Genomic DNA, 17,087 nt, shown 5'->3' with positions numbered 1-17,087 from the left:
TGACTTTTGGTGAAGCTTTCAAGGTTAAGTACTGGCAATAAGTACTGTGAAAACCAAAGCTTTAGAAACTGCCCTTGTCTCTCTGGAGTTAAGAACTGCATCCAGGTGAGCAGCAGCTGGCTTTCAGGAATTCACCTATGACAAGATGATTGTTTTTCCCCTGGGACAGTTGACTTTTCAGTTTATCTTTCTCCCGCCCTTACTCCCCTTTTAACTCAAGGTAAATAGTAGTTGAATGGGGAGGTGCCCTCTTGCATAGTTAAATACTTGGTTTCCCAGAGGGCTGCTCTGTATTACAAAACTCTAGATTTGAGGCAAGATTACTTTGGCTCTGGTGCTTTGAAAGGAATGCAAATGCCTACTAACAAAAACAACCCAGTCAGTGCCGTTTCTGGTAAGTGAATAAATGTGTGGTTTGATTTCTGAGCTGTATATGCAGTTCTTTGAAAGAAGTGTGTGTGAGAGAGGGGAGGGGTGATAGAAATTTGGGAGACAAAATAGGTGAGTTTATTTTAAAATCCAAAATATTATGTACTGTTACATTTCCCTCTCCACTTCCATGTGGCAACCAAAGCTTTATCTGACAAAACTTTAAATTCGCCTTTTAACTGATAGTTCTGATAGTGATTTCTTATCTTTTATTGCAGAATCTGTTGTCAAATCAATAAAACACTCATACTGCTGTGTTATTAGACAAGCTGGTTTTTCCTGACACAGAGAATGGGTTTACAACACAAACGTTTTCTTTAATTTTTTCATGGAGTTCTTCCAGAAAACAACAGTTGAGACCAGGGCTATTTTTCTAGAAAAGGAGGTGCTGGAACTCAGCATGAATGCCTCCCTTGTTCTCTTATAATGGCAATGGCGCCCACCTGAGAGGTTCCCTATCAAGCAAACTTAGCAGATGAATGTGAAACTTATTTAAGATATCTCCTCATATGTCAGAATCTAGTTCTTCTCTAAATTCTTTTCCCATTTGTGAAGAGATCCATGCTTTGAGCATGGAAGGCAGTTGCAGAGAGAGGGTCAGGAGGGCTTGCATGAGAGGTTAAAAATAATAATAAAGGTTTCTTTGGCTATGTCTGAAGCAAGAGGAAGAACAAGTAAGCAGTAAGTCCCTTGCGTGCAGAAAACAGACAAATGCTATTGGCTGACAGAGAGAAGGTGGAACTACTCAACACCTACTTTGCCTCTGTCTCCACCTAAATGGAAAGCAATGCCCAACCAGGTGATAACAGAATAAATGGTGTAAGGAAGGAGCTGCAGCCCAAGACAGGAAAAGAGATAGTAAGGGATCACCTAGCGACTTTGAATGAATTCAAATCTCCAGGGCCTGATGAGCTGCACCCGAGCCTACTAAAGAACCTTACAGATGTAATCTCAGAACCTCGGTCTGTAATCTTTGAGAATTCTTGGAGAACAAGTCATGCCAGATGAATCTCATTTCTTTTTTTGATAGAGTTGCAAGTTTAGTGGGAATGCTGTGGACATTGCGTATCTTGATTTCAGGCAGGTTCTCAACAAAGTCCCCCATGATAGGTGGATTTGTAGGTGGTTGACTGACCAAATCCAGAGTGCTCATTAATGGTTCCTCGTCATCCAGGAAAAAAGTGACCAGTGGGCTGCCTCCGGGTTTTGTCCTGAGTCTGTTGTTGTTCAATGTCTTTATAAACAACTTGGATGACAGAATTGAGAGGATGCTCATCCAATTTACAGGTAACACCAAACTGGGAGGGGTAGCTAATGTCGCAGAAGGCTGAGTATATTTAGCCTGGAAAAGAGGAGACTGAGAGGAAATATGATAGCCATCTTCAAATATCTCAAGGGCTGTCACATGGAAGAGGGAGCAATGCAACAGATTCAAGTTGCAAGAATGGAGATTCTGACTAAACACCAGGAAGAATTTTCTGTCCCCTTAGCAGAAAAACACCCCCAAAGCATAATATGTCCCCCTCCATGTTTGACGGTGGGGATGGTGTTCTTGGGGTCGTAGGCAGCATTTCTCCTCCTCCAAACATGGCGAGTTGAGTTGATGCCAAAGAGCTCGACTTTGGTCTCATCTGACCACAACACTTTCACCCTGTTCACCTCTGGGTCATTCAGATGTGCATTGGCAAACTGCAGACGGGCCTGTACATGTGCTGTCTTTAGCAAGGGGACCTTGCGGGCTCTGCAAGATCTCTGTCTTTCACGGCGTAGTGTGTTACCAACTGTTTTCATGGTGACTATGGTCCCAGCTGCCCTGAGATCATCGACAAGTTCCCCCCGTGTAGTTCTGGGCTGCTTTATCACCGTTCTCCTGATCATTGCAACTCCACGAGATGAGATCTTGCATGGAGCCCCAGACCGAGGGAGGTTGACAGTTATTTTGTGTTTCTTCCATTTGTGAATTATTGCACCTTCTCACCAAGCTGCTTGGCAATAGTCTTGTAGCCCAGTCCAGCCTTGTGCAGGTCTACAATCTTGTCCCTGACATCACTGGACAGTTCTTTGGTCTTGGTCATGATGGCTACTTTGGAATCTGCTGGATTGATTGCTTCTGTCGACAGGTGTCTTTTGTATAGGTACTGTAACGAGCTGGGATTACAGGTAAGACCTCTCCCTTACAGCAGGTGCTTCTAATCTCAGTTCGTTACATACAGTGAAGATACCAGGTAGCCTGACATCTGGCTGGTTGACAGGGGATCAAATACTTATTTCACTCATTATAATGCACATCACTCTCTGACTTTTGTCTTCTGAGTTTCTGGGGGTTTTCCTGTTGTTATTCTGTCTCTCACAGCTACAGTAAACCTACTATTAAAATTATGGACTGGTCATTTCTTTGTCAGAGGGCAAACAGGCAAATTTAGCAGGGAATCAAATACTTTTCCCCTTACTGTAACACCGGGAAGCCCAACTTAAGCTGATTTAGTTCAGTGGCCCAGTGCATCTTATGAAAACCCTTCTCCCCGAGAAGATAGCAGAAACAGCTGGCACTAGGAACTGGTTCCATCAAGATCAGCGTCTTTTGATTCCATATAAGTACACTTGGAACTTTTTAATACTAGAAGCCTTGGGTCTCACACACGCTGTCCAGTGAAGGAAGTGGATGATTGCCATGCATGTCCCCACCCAAAGAGAGAGCAGGGGCAGCTCGGGTGGAGCAGTTGCCATGCGCTCGCTGCTGCCTCCCTTCTCCAACGGGCAATTTGACAAAATGGGTTGTTTTCAAAGATGCCTTGCTTTTGAGATTCACGTACTAGAACTTTGAGTTCTAGTCTTTTCATTTCAGGCATCAAAGTTTAGTTTGTTAGCTTGAATACTGTTTGATTGTCTTTGTAGCGATTATAGTCATTATTGTTATACAGCTTTTGAAATGTCTCTTGCCAGACAGGCAGCCCCTTTCCTGGCCATGGCTCATAATGCAGACTCTGAAACAATAAGCCTGTGGCATGGCTCATTTGGTTGGGATGTGTTAACATTAGAGAATGTTTTCAGGAAGTTTTCATAGGGTTCAAAGAAAGTTTTGTGGGCTGTGGTGTGGTAATGATTTGCTGGAGTGAACTGGAGATTTTTGCAGACTTATTTATTTACGTATTAAATTTGTATACCGCCCTTCATCTGAAGATCACTGAGCAGTTCAAAACCTAAAACACATAATGAAAACACATAAAATAAAAATGAAAGCCAAAGAACCAACCACGCCTCCGAGAAACACATTTTAAAAACCATAATCAGACAAACGCCTAGTTGAAAATAAATGTTTTTGCTTGGCACCTAAAGGTATGTAATGAAGGTGCCAGGGAGGACTCCTTGGGGGGAGCATTCCACAAATGGGAGCCACCACCGAAAAGGCCCGTCCTCTTGATGCCACCCTCTGGACCTCTCGTGGGGGAGGCACCCAAAGAAGGCCCATAGATTATGATTGGAGGGTCTGAGTCTGTCTGGGAGAGGCTGTTTGGGAGCTCTTACAGTCCTGAGCGCTTTAAGGCTTTATAGGTCAAAACCAGCCCTTTGAATTGGGCCTGGAAACTAATTGGCAGTCAGTCCCGTCCAGCCAGGATCAGTGTAATATGCTCACACTGTCTTGCCCTGTTGCGCAATCTGGCCACTGAAGTCCACATCAGCTGGAAGTTTCCAAAGCATTTTGCGTTGTAGTAATCTAACCTAGGGGACGCGGGTGGCGCTGTGGGTTAAACCACAGAGCCTAGGACTTGCCGATCGGAAGGTTGGCGGTTCGAATCCCCGCAATGGGGTGAGCTCCCGTTGCTCGGTCCCTGCTCCTGCCAACCTAGCAGTTTGAAAGCACGTCAAAGTGCAAGTAGATAAATAGGTACCGCTCTGACGGGAAGGTAAACAGCGTTTCCGTGCGCTGCTCTGGTTCTTGGTCTTGCTGGCCAGAGGCTGTGCACCGGCTCCCTTGGCCAGTGGAGCGGGATGAGCGCCGCAACCCCGGAGTCGGCCACGACTGGACCTAATGGTCAGGGGTCCCTTTACCTTTACCTTTAATCTAACCTAGAGATTAGCAAAGCATATATGACAGAAGTTAGGCTATCCCTGTCCAGACAGAGGCACAGCTGGGCCACCAGCCGAAGCTGATGGAAGTTTGAGTTTATCCAGATGAGGAACCAGAGTTTGCTTTGTTCAGTGCGGAAAGCTGCTGCTACCAAATAAAAATCTGAGTGTGGTTAGGACTGAACAAATCTTTTGCAACTTGCTGCACAGAGATGCATAGGGAGTGAGCCAAATGAGGATGTGGGCATTCAGAACAAATATTTGCATAACAGTTCCGGGGAGAACCTCACAGAACACGATCTGTGTCATTTGGTGATGCAAGAATTAAGGTGGACTCGTGTTGGGGTCCGGCATCAGTTGACTAAGGCTTAATGGCGGTGAGATGGGCAGAGGGGAGAAGAAAATAAGATTTGTGAGAAAGAGTTTGTAGCCTGAATTACCTTCTGAAACACCACTGCTTCACTCTCGCTTTGCTGCAAGGGTTCAAATTTCACAGAACCTGACTGCACTCTCTGGCTCCTCCCTTATGTTTACATTTTTACTCTTTTTCTTCTGACTCCAAAGTTTCCTGCTTCTCTAGTGAGAGCGATTTACCTTCAGCAACTGCTGCATGGAGAATGCAAAGTAGCTAAAAGTGATGGTGTTTTCCAACTGCTTTTCAACTGCTGCTGTTTTGTGTGTGTTGCGTTTGCTGTTGTAGTGTGTGAAACTGATTTTAAAATAGGGCAACCATTTTGCTGCTTCAAAAAGTTATGGGGCTTCTGTAATTCTTCTGCAAGGTAAGATACCATTTTCTTTAGACTCTGTTTGTTTGTTTGTATGTGAGTGAGAGAGAGAGACATGCTATGTTCATACAATGCTTTGTGAGTTTGTGTTTAGCAAAGGAGGCAAGACAAAACGGCAGAAATGACTTAACCTTGCAGAGAATGCAGTTCTGGGCTTGTACAGCTTTGCCTAAGGGCGGAGATTTATTTCTTAGGTGTGGGAGGGCACCTAGATTACTTCCTACTTAAAGAGGGATAGCTGGTGGTGCAGGATAAGCAAAAAAGTTTCATATATAGCGTTATCCAACCCAGTTTAGAAAAACTGGGTCAAAACTGTCATTACTGGGCCCTAAAGTTCATGAATTTACCTCGCTAGTTTGCTTCTTTGAATGTGCTTTCTCAAGTCCTGAATGGCTGGAAAGGAGATAGCTGTGAGACAGATCAGAAAAAGCTGAGAAACAGAAGTGCGTGAATTTTGCATAGAGGAAGTTTAAGAACTCTCTCCTAATCAACTTTAGTTGGTAAGTGTTCGTGGCTTTGGCGTTGCTTTTGTTCACGGGATCTGCTTTCAGTGTGTTCATTTGTAGGCATAAAAATACACATGCAGCCATATTTCTGTGTGTGGCTGCTGATCCCATTCAGTTTATAGTTCAGATTCAGGGCTGGCATTTTACCAGGTCTCTCGGTCATTCAAGAAGAATTTCCTTTCCCCCCTTTCCTGGAGGGAGTTGAGCTTAAGAGAAATGGTGTAGGGAAAGAAAGGGGTTGTTTTCAGTTTGATGTAGACAAATTCCATCGCCACTAGCTCAGCTTTACAGTTTCAATCTGCTTTTGGTTTCTTTTCTTTTTGGGGAGGGGAGGGCGGAGTTTGGACAGCTGTGTTACTGTACCATTTTTGCAGAAGGCTGTTTCCTTGGAAAAATGAGAGCAAGGTTTGAAGTGAAATGAAGTATTTCAGCTGTTAATGAGAGCGTCAGCATATTTGGTAAGGTGATCATTTCAGTGAAGTCTTGCTCTCCTAGCCTATCTCCCTCCCCTTGTTTTTGGAAACTTCCTTTCCTTTCATGCTGTGCCTAAGCATATTAGTTTCGTAGCTTTTGATCAGTCTCTTTGGCTTTTAAAGATGTGAGCAGGTGATGCAAGTGGCAAAGAGACTTGCCAGAAGTGTCTTCACAGCAGAGACTTTCCATGTGTGGGACTTCAGAAACAGGCAAATGACCAAGCACTGGGCTGACAAAATTCCAAGCTTATGTGCTTTCCTAGAATCCAACCGTTCGTATTTTGGTTCTTCTTTTAAATAGAAATGAGAGGTTTATTTTGCCCTGTTTAATAACAACTTAGAATAATATTGTGTGCCTCATCTCTAAAATTCTTCAGTCAGGTCGAGTCAAGGTAAGTTGAGAAATGCAGCCCGTTAAATTGGAAGGGAAACTTTTTGCAGACTTCACTGGCACATGAAGAACAAGGCCCTTCTTTGTATGGTGGAGTTAAAAGGGGGCATGGATTACTTAGGAACCGTGTAAGCTCCTTATGATTTGGTATAAATAATTTGAGTGACTCATATGGAAAGGAATGTTCCTTGAAGGTCAGGTGAAGAAAAGATTACCTGCTGCGTATTCTCTGTAAATATTTTATTTTATCAGACATGCAAAGCACACAAGCTGGGGGTTTTGCCTGCCTAGTGCTTGTCCCTTTCTTAAGTTTCACTCATGGAAAGCCATATCACAGTGGCTTGTTCAGCCTGAAAGGATGATTTGCAGGGTTTCTCAGGGGTGGGACAGAGCAACTTCATCCCCACTGAATCTGTCCACCCAAGTTGTATATTTGAAGGATTTCCATAACTAGAAGTTCCAGGACGTTTCTGAAAACAGCGTACTGCATAGCTATCAAGTGTCCCTTATTTGAAGGGACAGTCCCTTATTCCAGCGCCATGTCCCGCTGCTGTCCCTTATTGATGGATGTCCCTTAAATGTCCCTTAAATGATGTCCCTTAAATTTCAAAGGAAGCAGCTCCTCTCCCTCCCTCCCTGCCGGCCAGGGAGGAGGGAGGCTCCAACTGTGTTGCTTGGCTGTGTTGCTCACCCAATAAGAAGTCTAAGAACGACTGGGGGTGGAGCTTGCATGCCTTGTGTGTGGCTAGTTAATGCAAGCTGAGGGGGGTTTTGAATGCTGGATGCCATTTTGTTGCACGTGCTTAAGTTGAGGCTGCATAGGCCTTGTGGTGCATGTGATTCAGATTCTATTCAGTTGAACCTCTGGTTACAAAGGTGGTTGGACAGTGTTCTCGAAGCTACCCAGCATGAGTTTGACCAGACTGCAGGAGGACAGGAAGACTGGAGTGCCTGGAACAGGTGAGGCTGCAGGTCCCTTATTTTGGCTGCTGGTCCCTTATTTTCAAGGCTGCTGGTCCCTTATTTTCAAGGCTGCTGGCCCCTTATTTTCAAATCTGTAAGTTGACAGCTATGGCGTACTGTACAAAGTGGATCTAGCACAGTTTGAAAGGCACATGTGCAAGATCCCTGCCATGCATGTGGAGCAAGGGGGTGGTGTCATTACCCCAAGAGATGTTAGGTAGCTTTGTTAGTTCTCCTTGAACACGGGACAATGGATTGTGGAATCTGTTCCAGGTTTTATAAACCACCTCAGAGTTTGGACAAAGTGAAATAAATGTATTCTGCACTCCTCCAAAATTTCCAGAGAGAAGCTGTTTTGCTCATTCCTTGCATCAGTGCTTGTCTCAGAGTGGGCTCTTGCAGGCGAAAATCTGAGTTGGGTCTAAAGGGAATATTCACTCTGGCGGTGACTGCTGAAATTATTGTCCTTTGGCAATTCTAACTATATGTGAAGCTGTGGTCCTAGCCTCTGGCCATGTCGTAAGGTGAGTGTTGCCATCTTTTGCCACGGTGACTCAATCTTCTCTCTGTCTATGAATAGGTTTAAACATTACTCAGCTGAGAGGCCCTGGGGAAGGATTGACTTATAGGGACCATACATGCTGGGAGACTATTGTTCATTAACAGATTCCTATCACATGCTCAGATCTCTGTTGTCTTTTCCCTACGTGGTGGCATAGAAAGCTGCCTTATCCCAAGACAGAGCAGTGGACCAAGCACCTCAAGATGACCACAACTGGCAGCTGCTCTCCTGGGTGTTCCAGCTCCACCTGAAGTTGCTAGAGATTGAATCTCTCACAGAACTCCAAGGTTTTGCAAGGAGCAGCTTGTAGGAGGTTGGACTGGGACACTGGTGCTCCTCCCTCATGAGTAAAACCTGCACCTTTGTCATACGTTTCCCCTCATGAGCCTGGGCTGCATAGCAGGATTGAGGCAGCCGCAGTTTTTATCAGGAAAACAGCTTGAGGGGTTAACCCCACCTTCTCTTACTGCTGTGCTAAGTCAATGTGGGACCATGTTTGCTCAAAAGAAAATAATTACTCTGCAGTTGACGTTTTGTTTTTCCTTTAAATGGAAAAAGTTTGATTGTTCCATATAAACTGTACAATATTTACATGTAACTATAGTTACCGTAGTAAACAAATCCACAGAGCAGATTTCCCTCTTTGATCAAGCTGTATAATCACAGGTTTGAGACACATCCGTTGATATCAAACCTGCAAGCTCTTGCTTGGAATCCAGTGCGCTGCTGACAGAATGGCTGTGCAGTCATTCATTTGTTTTTCCAATAAGTTAGGGCTCTCTCAAAAGACCGTTAGAATTTTCTGCATGAGCTTCAAGTGCAGAGTGTGTAATGCAGAGCTTTGGGGAAAGCACCTTGTTTATTCCCTCAAATCATAATTCTTTTGAAAAGCCCATTAGGGTACTTCATAGAATTATGGAGTTGGAAAGTACCCCGAGGGTCATCTAGTCCAACCCCCTGCAATGCAGGTATCTTAATTAAAGCATCCAAGACAGATGGCCATCCAGCCTCTGCTTAAAAACCTCTAAGAAAGGAGAGTCCACCACCTCCTGAGGGAGTCCGTTCCACTGCCAAACAGCTCTTACTGTCAGAAAAGTTCTCTGGATGTTTAGTCAGAATCTCTTTTCCTGTAACTTGAAGTCGTTGGTTCAGGTCCCACCTTCCAGAGCAGAAGAAAAGAGAAGCCTGCTCCATTCTCTATGTGACAGCCCTTAAGATATTTAAAGATGGCTCTCATATCTCCTCTTAGTCTCCTCCTTTCCGGGCTAAGCCTACCCAGCTCCTTCCACCGCTCCTCATCAGGCTTGGTTTCCAGACCCTTGATCATTCTGGTTGCCCTCCTCTGCACACCTTCCAGCTTGTCAACATCCTTCTTAAATTGTGGTGCCCAGAACTGGACACAGTACTCCAGGTGTGGTCTGGAATAGAGTGGAACTATGACTTCCCTTGATCTGGACACAAGACTTCTGTGGATGCAGCCTAGAATAATAGCATTAGCTTTTTTGCTGCTGCCTCACACTGATGCCTCAAGTTAAGCTCCTGCCAAAGTGCAGAACCTTATATGTGTCCCTATTGAATTTCTTTTTGTTAGTTTTGGCCCAGTTCTTTAGTCTCTTAAGGGCATCTTCAATCCCAATTCTATCTGCTGCGGCATTAGTTACCCTTCCCAGTTTGGTGTCATCTGCAAATTGGATGGGCATTTGTGGAGCTTATGCCCATTAGAGACAAAGAGTGCCAGAAGACCTGCAGCAGCAGGTGGTATTTCTATCCCATCCATTTGCCTTTGGCTGCTGTCTGCCTCCTCTGGAGTAAGGATGTGCTTAACTTCAGATGGGCTATGTACTATAGTTTTTAAAACAAGTGAAATAGAATTATAGAGTTGGAAGGGTCATGAGGGTCATCTAGTCCAACCCCTGCAAATGCAGGAATCTTTTGTCCAGCATGGGGCTCAAACCCACGATCCTCAGATTTAGAGCCTCCTGCTATGTGTGGAGTGAGATGGTGGATTATCAGGAGTACACATTGAAGTAATTGTTTTGGGAGTGGGGGGTAGCCAGAATTTTATTCTTACTCTCTCCTCTTTAAAACCGTGGTTTGTAATTGGTTTTTAAATTACCATATTCTCTGTGGGCCACTAAAATGATGTTCTGAGTGAAATAAAGGTAAAGGGACCCCTGACCATTAGGTCCAGTCATAGACGACTCTGGGGTTGCAGCGCTCATCTCACTTTACTGGCCAAGGAAGCTGACGTTTGTCCGCAGTTTTTCCAGTTCAAGTGTCCAGCATGACTAAGCCTCTTCTGGCAAACCAGAGCAGCGCATGGAAACGCCGTTTACCTTCCCACCGGAGCGGTACCTATTTATCTACTTGCACTTTGACGTGCTTTCGAACTGCTAGGTTGGCAGGAGCAGGGACTGAGCAACGGGAGCTCATCCCGTCATGGGGATTCGAACCACCAACCTTCTGATCGGCAAGTCCTAGGCTCTGTGGTTTAACCCACAGCGCCACCTGCGTCCCTTCTGAGTGAAATACCCTTAAATTAAAGACCCCTCTTTATATTGCATGATGAGGAAGTAAAGTATCACCTTCTTAAATATTGAATAACCTCTTCCCCTCCACAAGTATTTTTCATTCGCTTGTTTTCTAAAACAGAAGTTGGACAATGTAGAAAAATCATTCCCATACTTGGGCTGCTCATAGAACTGATGCAGAAGTCCAGTCACCTCAGGGCTGTACATTTGTAAATAAATAAATACATAAATAGCCAGCACTGTAGGTTGTGGAGCCAATATAAAAATGCAACTTTGCTATTGTACAAGAATAATTCATTTTCCAGAAACAAAGTAGGGAAATGTGCTTCCACACAATGCTCTGTTTTTGTGAGTTTTGTTACAGAATTATTTGTATAAGGCAAGTAAAATGATTGTGATTTCATCATCCATTCTGGCACAGTTAATGATAGCAATGTCTGCTGCTATTTTTATTATTATTATATATATATTGCTACAAAAGTTGTGTGCCACCTCCCCTCCCTGCAAGATCCCAGGAGGTTCCAGGCACTCACCCAGGGTCTGTGTTCCTTTAGAGAATTGAGACAGGAGATTGTCGTAGCTTTAAGAAAAATGGTTTATTCACCTGTTTACGCTTTCAGTCTGTGTGGCAGGAGTCCAGATCTTAGAGCATAGTCATTTCAAGGGAGCCAGCTTTCAGCCCGCCTACCCAAGATGGATCCCAGTCTTCCTTCCTTCCTTTTCTTCCCAGCAACTCTTCCTCAAGACTCCCCCCCCCCCGTCACCTCCCACCCAGTTACCCTGCCATCCTTCCAACCCCCCAGTCTCTGTTCACACCTCAGGGCAAGGGGGGAGGACAGCTCTCTTGCATTGCCAAGGGCTCTCAATGGCCCTCTCTTGTTTCTTAATGGCCCTAGCTTGGCCATGTCGTTTTGCCTAGGATAACCCAGGAATTCCTTGCAGCTTGCATTTCTCCCTTCACATGACCAAATAATCAAAATCTCACCATTTACTAATATCTAGGGTTTAGGAGGGGTTTCCCCCCAAAAAAATTCTATAGTGTGTGTGTGTGTGTGTGTGTGTGTTTTGCCTCGATATTAGACGGGATGAAAGCCAATAAAGTGAAGTTCAGGCCAGATAAGACAGAGGTCTGTTGGCGGCGGGGGCGGTTTCCTAGACCAGATGGCTGTGAAGATGCCTCCTCTGAAAGAGTGGGTACGCAGCCAGCGGGTCCTTCTGGATCCTTTGCTGCAGCTTGAGGCTCCGGTGGCCTCGTGTCACAAGTCAGTAATCGCACTCTTCAGAGTGGAAGTCAACTCATTATTAGCAAAAATACGGTCTTCTCGGACTTGGTTGAATGTCAGGCCTAATGAGCACAGCATCTCATCCCAGGTAGGTCTGGCCCCATGGATCATTGCCAAGACTGAAAGCCCCGCCACCTCACAGCCTCCTTTTCCTTAACATGGGGCTGTGAGGGTTGTCTTTCTGTCTGTTTGGTTGTGGGTTGCTTTGGGCTGCCCTGGGCAAGATAAAGCAACCAAAAATTAAATAAATAATAATAAACAATATTAAATAGTTTCTTCTTGCCCCCGTTCCCCCGCTCTACTCTGTTTTGTCTTATATAATGCCTGCTGTATTTCTTTGCAGTGCTGACCACCCAGGGCCCCACGGGGGGCAACTTGTATGCTCAAGCGAGGAAGAAAAGCTGCTGTGAGAGCCCCCTTCCCCGCAGGGCCCCGGCTGCTGCCGTCACCAGCCCTGACCCCAGGGACTATGCCTGGTCCATGGGCAGCGACTCGGGACACTCTACAGCCTCTCTGAGGACGGACAAGACTGAAGAGCGTCCCCTGCCAGAAACCCAGAGTGTCCTGAGCCCCCTGGAGAAAGAGGGGCTGGAGCAATTGCTGAGCGGCCTTGGTCTGCAGAACTCAGCCAGGCCTCCTAAGGATATGACCGATGCCCAAAGCACGTTCAGTGGGACTCGCCACATAGTACCCGCCCAGGTTCATGTGAATGGAGGTGCTGAGCACAAGGACAGGGAAACAGACATTCTGGATGACGAGGTGTCCAGCCACGACCTCCACAGTGTGGGCAGCCTTGGGACTTTGTCCTCCTCCGAAGGGCAGCATTCCAACCACCTTGGAAACTTCCGCTGCCACAAAAGCAGCCAGAATTCTCTTCTGTCAGATGGCTTTGGAAGTAATACTTTGGAGGAGGAGTACAGCAACACTCTGGTCCCAGATTTGGACATTGATGGAGATGCCAGATATGAGAGGCACTTTGGAGGCACCGACCCAAAGCAGTCTCAGCAGCTGCCGAGGAATACTGCTGTTTCCACCGAGCCAGAGGCCTACAGCCTCAGTGGCTACCCAACCCAGACATGGGTGCGGGAACAACAAATGGTCGTCACTCACCAGTACGCTTACGGCCCAGAGAATGAAGTACGGCTTGGTATTCGTGGCGTGGCTGAGAACTCCGGCAACCTGCGCAGCCAAGCCAGAGGTCCAGATACCCCTGCGCGGGGATCCAGCAGCAGAGATGCTGTGCAGAGGAGCCTTGGGAGTATGCTACCATCCAGCAAGATAGCACAAATCCCTGGCCCTGAGGTTTTAAAATTACAACACAACCTTGAACTGGGATTGAACGTGGGAAACGATTCAGCAGGCTTGCCATCCTCCCCCACCCTGGATATTGATCAGTCCATTGAACAGCTTAATAAATTAATATTAGAACTGGACCCAACATTTGAGCCTATTCCCACATGTATCAAGACAATCAGCAGAGACACAAGCCAGCTGAACGGCCTTGCCAGCCCTAAAATGGACATGGGAGGGTTTGGGATGAGCCCCAGATTCCATGGGAAGGCAGAAGTCCTGGACAGAAACCTGCCTCAGCAGGGTGAGTGCATCAATGAAATGTGTTTTTCTTCTGTGGTTAAAAGCTTCCATTTGCCATTGCATAGTGTGAATATGTTAAAAGTTTGTCACTGAGAAATGGAGTATCTCAGTATCTCCCTATTACAGATCTCTGGAACATTGGGATGGAACTGAAGTCATTTATCCTTTTTCATTAATATGTTTCTTTCTACACCTTATATCAAAATAATTTCTATCTTTATATTTCAATCATTATATTAAACCCAAAGAGGCACGCATAGACCATGAAATCCCAAGATTCAAAGTGGCCAATCAGATCTTCCCTGTTACGATTTGGGTTTCTCGTGTCACTTCCTCTCCCGCTGGATCCTCCCTGGGAGAAGATTCGGGGGTGAGAATGGCAGTTCTCGTTCTTGTCAGTTGCTTTAGTTCTGTGAGGTTCAGGCTGGGGAGACAGATGAGTAAGGAGAGAGTATATGCAAATATTTATTTATTGTTATTTTATTTGTTAAATTTGTGTACCACCCTTCATCTTTAGCTCTCACAAAATGTATAAGAAAAACAAGAAGGAAAAAGCACAAACCAGTAAACGCCCTCCCTCACTCCTCCCACAAACACATTAAAAAAAGGGTATAAGATGTTAATCAAGCCAAAGGCCTGGTTGAAGAGAGACATTTTGCCTGGCACCTAAAGGTGTACAGTATAAAGACAGTCTAGAGTTGTGAACACACATGTGCTGGCAGCTGTAGCATTTCTGATAAACAAGGAAGAATGTCTTATAAATATTCAGCAACCGGCGTTAATTCCTTTTTATGAGCAAATAGCAGTACAGAGATGACATATGGCAAGTATTGACCGGGGCTCACTTGGAATGCAAAATGTTAGAATTTACTTTGGCTAGGTTTGCTGACAACACTGCAGTCAGTGATGCCATTTTAAGTAAATCTACTTGATTTTATCCTTGGCAATGAATTACATCTCTTTGCTGCAAACTCACTTTACCTGGTGGTCACTTTTTATATTGCCCAATAGATTTTGCTGCAAAGTATTTGTCTGAATGTTTAACGTGTAACCAGATCGAGTTTCTCTGTGTGTTTGTATCTCCAGGCTCTCAAGCAGATGACGTATTGAGTGGACTAAACAAGAAGTTAAGCCGGGCACAGTTTGAGAACAATGTCTCAGCACAGCCATTATATCCAAAGTGTGAATGGGCGGAGCCTTCTGCGGAAAGACTAGGTTCATACAGGCCTGGAGGGGAGTCAAATGAGGTAAGAAAGTTGGTTGGCATCCATCTGTCTTGAGAGAGAATGGAAGAGTGCGCCTTTGGGGGTGAGGCCAAGCTGTTGGAAGGTTGCAGCACCTGCTGTGTCTGTAGAGGCTGATAGGGGAGAGACATGTTTTGTTACAGCTGGGGTAGAGGAAGGCATCTGGTTGTGCTGCTGCAGGTGTACCATGGTGTTTCTTCCTTCTGCACTCCTCTCAGCAGTCATTCCTCCTCTGGTCACTGCTGTCGATATGTGACCTGACTGGTTGTCTCCAGGTGCTGCTGTTGTCTACAAGGGAGTCCCACATGGCGGGGTTGAGGTTGCCAGCTTTCATGTCATGTTTGCAGGTACCTTTGTGTAACACAGTTGGTCTGCCAATGGGTCTGGTGCATGAGGCCAGTTCCCCGTAGAGCACATCCTTGGCGAATGTTGCTGGTGTCAGCAGCAAGTTGGATGCTCTGGCACAGCTCTAGGAGTCATTGGCACATCGTCTGGCAATCCGCTGGGCATCACTCCTTGCCTTTCTCAGTGTAGCAAGTGTATTTTCACAGGGAACACACTTGTAGTTGAGGAGGGCCTCACAGCAATAACAGATTCCATGTCCTTTAATGTCAGCCTCTAACCAGCTGGAAGTCGGTTTGTTTCTTTTGCCCAAGGAGGACATAGCTGTGTTATAGGTTGCCTCTTGGATGCGGTCTCACCTTGCTTCAACACTATGTCTGGTGCAGGTCAGTAGAGCTTGTTCAGCAAAATCAGGGAAGCACTCAAAAAGTTCAGGCATGACTGTTCTGGCAGTGTTGATTCAAGGCCGCACTTTCTACTTTGGGCTTTGGGCTGTCTTTGGCTGGAGATGGATCTTTCTTGCCACCAGGGAGTGACTATCTGTGTCACAGTCAGCATTGTGGTAGCTCCGTGTGGCACAAACACAGTTCAATGCTGATTGCCTGGTGACAATCAAGTCCAACTGGTTCCTGTGGCCTGATATTGGCTGTTTCCAGGACACTCAATGTTTTGCCTTGGTAGAGAAGAACGTGCTCGTGGCGCAGAGGCTGTGCACAGTTCAAGCAGGCCTTCCTTTGCCCGTTTTCCTTCATGCTGCCAATAATACCAAAGTGGCCTATGCAGTGTCCAATGTGTGATGATCGTTCCCAACTCTAGCACTGAATTCTCTCAGCAGGAATAGGTGTTCTTAGGCTGGGACCCTCCTGACAACCTGGTCTTGATCCTCTTAGAACTGGTCCTTGGTCTGTATGGTCAGAGGACAAAGTGGGAGCCTAGACACTCAAGATGCTAACCAGACCGGAGGTTGTTGAGAGGTGGAGGGAAAGCAAGCATTCTTAGCCCTCCGGCTGGTGATTCTATCACAGGCAGAAGAGAGGTCCTCACTGTGAAAGCTATGCCGTGAACGTGCCCTCCTTGCCAGAAAAAGGTGTAGTTTTACTCTCAGAGGCTGCCATTCGAAGTGAGTCTGGTGTCCTGCAGAGCAGCAAGGTCAGTGTTGGGCCTTTTCAGCTCACGGTCAATGACGGCCATCTTCCATGAGTCACTGACCTGTAACAGGCTGGTGGACAAGCCAGGACACATGGTCCTGATATACCAGCTTGCTAGGCACAAAGGAGTTTGTTTCCATTGCCTTAGGGACTCCATTCCGGATTTGTGTAGAGTTTGCTCCTTCACCTTTTCTTCTCCCAAAGATGTTCTGCAAGGCAGTGGGTTTGGATTGTTCCTCAGGGTTTACTCCTGAAACTTTTCTCAAGAATGAGTATGGCTGCAAGGCATGAAGGTTTAGGATCAGCATTGTCCTAGACAGGCTCCCTTTCCAAGATGACAAGCCCCACCTGCCCCTCATTTCCCTCAGCAGCAGGTGCAGGAAGCGCTTTACCGACCCTTGGACCCAGTGTTGGTCTTGTCCACTCAATCCGCCAGAGCCTGTCTTTGCACGCAGGGATGTCCCTCACTCACCAAGGGTTTCAGACCCATCAGTCAACCTCACCTGTTTAGCCAGGCATTTGAAGCCATTTCCCCCCAGGGCGTGTCTGCTGTCGCCTGCTGACAGCTTCTAGGAGCCACAGGTGAGAGCTGAGTGCAGGGGCGGGGGGCAAAGATGAGCAAACTGCCCAAGAAGGAGCGCTGCGTGTCCCCCACCAGAGGTACTTCCCCTCCCCTGACACCCCATACACCCCAGGTAAGAACGTATTACTTGAGTAAGAATGCCTAATCTACCACTGTTTTCAGGATTGTCTGCATGCCTGCAAAGAT

General features: G+C 46.1%; 1 protein-coding gene across 6 annotated transcripts in view; it reads left to right on the top strand.

The window, feature by feature from the left end:
- The window catches only part of TNS3 (tensin 3), a 76,510-nt gene that overhangs the window by 18,804 nt on the left and 40,619 nt on the right, over positions 1–17,087 (top strand). For 3 of the 6 annotated variants that reach the window (XM_080976505.1, XM_080976504.1, XM_080976506.1), the window contains 2 exons: positions 12,335–13,585; positions 14,671–14,831. In XM_080976505.1, coding sequence (XP_080832631.1) covers positions 12,335–13,585; positions 14,671–14,831 — 1,412 coding nt within the window. Of the gene's footprint in view, positions 1–319; positions 395–4,811; positions 5,277–5,495; positions 5,783–12,334; positions 13,586–14,670; positions 14,832–17,087 lie in introns of those variants that run through there. The other 3 variants (XM_080976507.1, XM_080976508.1, XM_080976509.1) reach the window with 3 other exon arrangements.

Source organism: Podarcis pityusensis, assembly GCF_964106645.2.
Source record: "Podarcis pityusensis genome assembly, chromosome: 13".
Taxonomy (NCBI): domain Eukaryota; kingdom Metazoa; phylum Chordata; class Lepidosauria; order Squamata; family Lacertidae; genus Podarcis; species Podarcis pityusensis.
Note: the sequence above shows the minus strand (reverse complement) of the source record. Positions and strands in the feature narration are given on the sequence as shown.